Source organism: Austrofundulus limnaeus, unplaced genomic scaffold (genome assembly GCF_001266775.1).
Source record: "Austrofundulus limnaeus strain Quisiro unplaced genomic scaffold, Austrofundulus_limnaeus-1.0 Scaffold2045, whole genome shotgun sequence".
NCBI classification, from domain to species: Eukaryota; Metazoa; Chordata; class Actinopteri; order Cyprinodontiformes; family Rivulidae; genus Austrofundulus; species Austrofundulus limnaeus.
Genome location: NW_013954447.1, coordinates 8632 through 10891, shown reverse-complemented (window position 1 = coordinate 10891; position 2260 = coordinate 8632). Strand labels below are relative to the sequence as shown.

At 41.0% G+C, this 2260-nt stretch overlaps 1 protein-coding gene across 1 annotated transcript; it reads left to right on the top strand.

The window, feature by feature from the left end:
• Positions 1–202: 202 nt before the first annotated feature.
• Positions 203–1360, top strand: LOC106536945 (very low-density lipoprotein receptor; the record flags this gene model as incomplete). Its single annotated transcript, XM_014034308.1, is given in 2 exon segments — positions 203–372; positions 727–1360. Coding segments are annotated over 2 exon segments (206 nt in total), but the record flags the coding sequence as incomplete, so codon positions are not given.
• Positions 1361–2260: the final 900 nt, after the last annotated feature.

Below are 2260 nucleotides of genomic sequence, written 5' to 3'. Positions count from 1 at the left end.
CTCTGCTGTCTGACCCTCTGCTCCTCTGCTGTCTGACCCTCTGCTCCTCTCCTCCTGTCTGACCCTCTGCTCCTCTCCTCCTGTCTGACCCCTCTGCTCCTCTCCTCCTGTCTGACCCCTCTGCTCGCTCCCTTCCCCTCCTCCTGTCTGACCCTCTGCTCCTCTCCTCCTCCTGTCTGACCCCTCTGCTCCCTGTGGTCAGTGCTGCTGGCCCTGGCCGGTGCTGGAGGCTTCCTGATGTGGAGGAACTGGCAGCTGAAGAACCAGAAGAGCATGAACTTCGACAACCCCGTCTACCTGAAGACCACCGAGGACGACCTGAACATCGACATCACCCGACACGGTGCCAACGTGGGACACACCTACCCTGCAGTGAGTCCTTACAGGAGGAACACCTGATGGATTATTTTAATCCTCACTGTATGCTTTAAGGTCAGATTAAACAGATTAGAGCTGCGGTTCTTGTGACTCAGGTCAGATTAGACTGTAGACAGGATCTATATCAGGTCTGATGGTTGAAGTGAAGAAAAAATACTTTTTCAGTAAAATGTTTTACAGGAAGATGAAAAATCTATTTTAGGTTTTAAAATCAACACTTATAATAATCTATAAATGTTTTTTCTGATTAAAATCTAAATCTGTAAACGAGCTCCGTAAACATTAAATTAAATTTATAAACTGACGGAATAAATTAGTTTAAACTCAATAAGCTGCTTCTCTCTGCAGATCTCTGTAGTGAGCACAGAGGAGGATTTGTCCTGATCCGGTTCGACCCGTTTGTCCTCAGCAGCATCGACCACATGCCTTCAGAAGTGCATTCAGAGGAAACTACTTTATTCTGGGATTACCACTGAAACAGATTTATTTATTTATTGTTTCTGCTGCCGTCCGGCAGCGTCTGCTCGTCTCCTGGTGGATCAGGGACGGACTCCTTCGGGACAGGATCAGTTCTCAGGACCCGACGAGGAGCAGGTGACTCTTCCTCCAGTCTCAGATCTGTTTGTTTGTTTTTGTTTTTGTTTGTTCCGACCTGCGCTCTGACAGTATTAATGCTGCGTCTGTCTCCACGGTTCCGGCGTTTTTGTAAATATCCGGTCCCTGAGAGGCGGGTCGGATCAGGACTCTGATGCACTTTGATCAATGATTCTCTGTAAATAAGATGTATAAAAAGTGACTCGGCAGGTTTTCTGCTGGTTCCTCAGACTTCAGATGTATTTAAGAAGGAAAAACAGAATTTGGTTAAAAATAAAATATTTTGTATGTTTGTGACGTCGCTGTGAACTTTTTATAGCCTGAAGGAGAAACCTGTCTGTGAAGGAGCTGATGACGACTTTTCAAATAAAACGAAATCAGTGTTAAACTTCCTGCTTCTGTGGTTTTTATGGTTTATGGAAGAAAAACTGTTTTTTCTTTGTAAAAACTAAATGATTTAAACATTAAAAAAAATTATTTAAAGAATAACCTGATTGTTGGTTTTAAAAGGAAGTTCTGATCAGAGACGGATCAGTTTTTATCTTTTCTGTTTACACCTAAAGTGTGGTTGTCAACACCAGGTTCACTATTTGTACAATAAAAAGTTGGAAACCACACTTTGTGTGGTTTCCAACTTTTTATTGTACAAATAGTGAACCTGGTGTTGAAAACCACACTTTAAGTGTAAACAAAGTGTTGTCAACACCAGGTTCACTATTTGTACAATAAAAAGTAAAAAAAAATTCTTTTTTGGCTTCAAAAAATCTTGTACACTGAAACAATGTTTTTGTAATTTTAACAATTCAAGATGGCCGCCACAGCTAACCGTGGTAAATGTAACTTCATCCCAACATGTTAATTAAAATTTTGCCAGTCGACACATTTCTGCTGCGGAGCTGAATTTTAGCTCCGATTTTCAATTAAAGTCCAAAAATTTAATTTTAGATCAATGAAAGTTTCAGTAAAACTCGTTTCCAACAAATCAACCAGGGTGAAACAGGAAACTCTAGTTTGACAAACTAATCCTAGTTTTTATTGTTGAAGGAAACTGAACAGTTAAAGTGTGCCCCCCCACTAAAGAAAAATGGGAATTATGGCAACCAGTGGCTCGTCAGGTTTATTTTTTTTCTACCACATTCAGTTTAACCAGTATTTAATAATAAAGCTCTTTCATAGTGCTGAACAAACAAGATCAAATTAAAGGGCTATAATATATATCAATTTATTTTCCTGTCCTCCAAGCAGCCGGTCGAGGCAGATGGTCTCCTGTCCTGGACCAGTCCTGGAC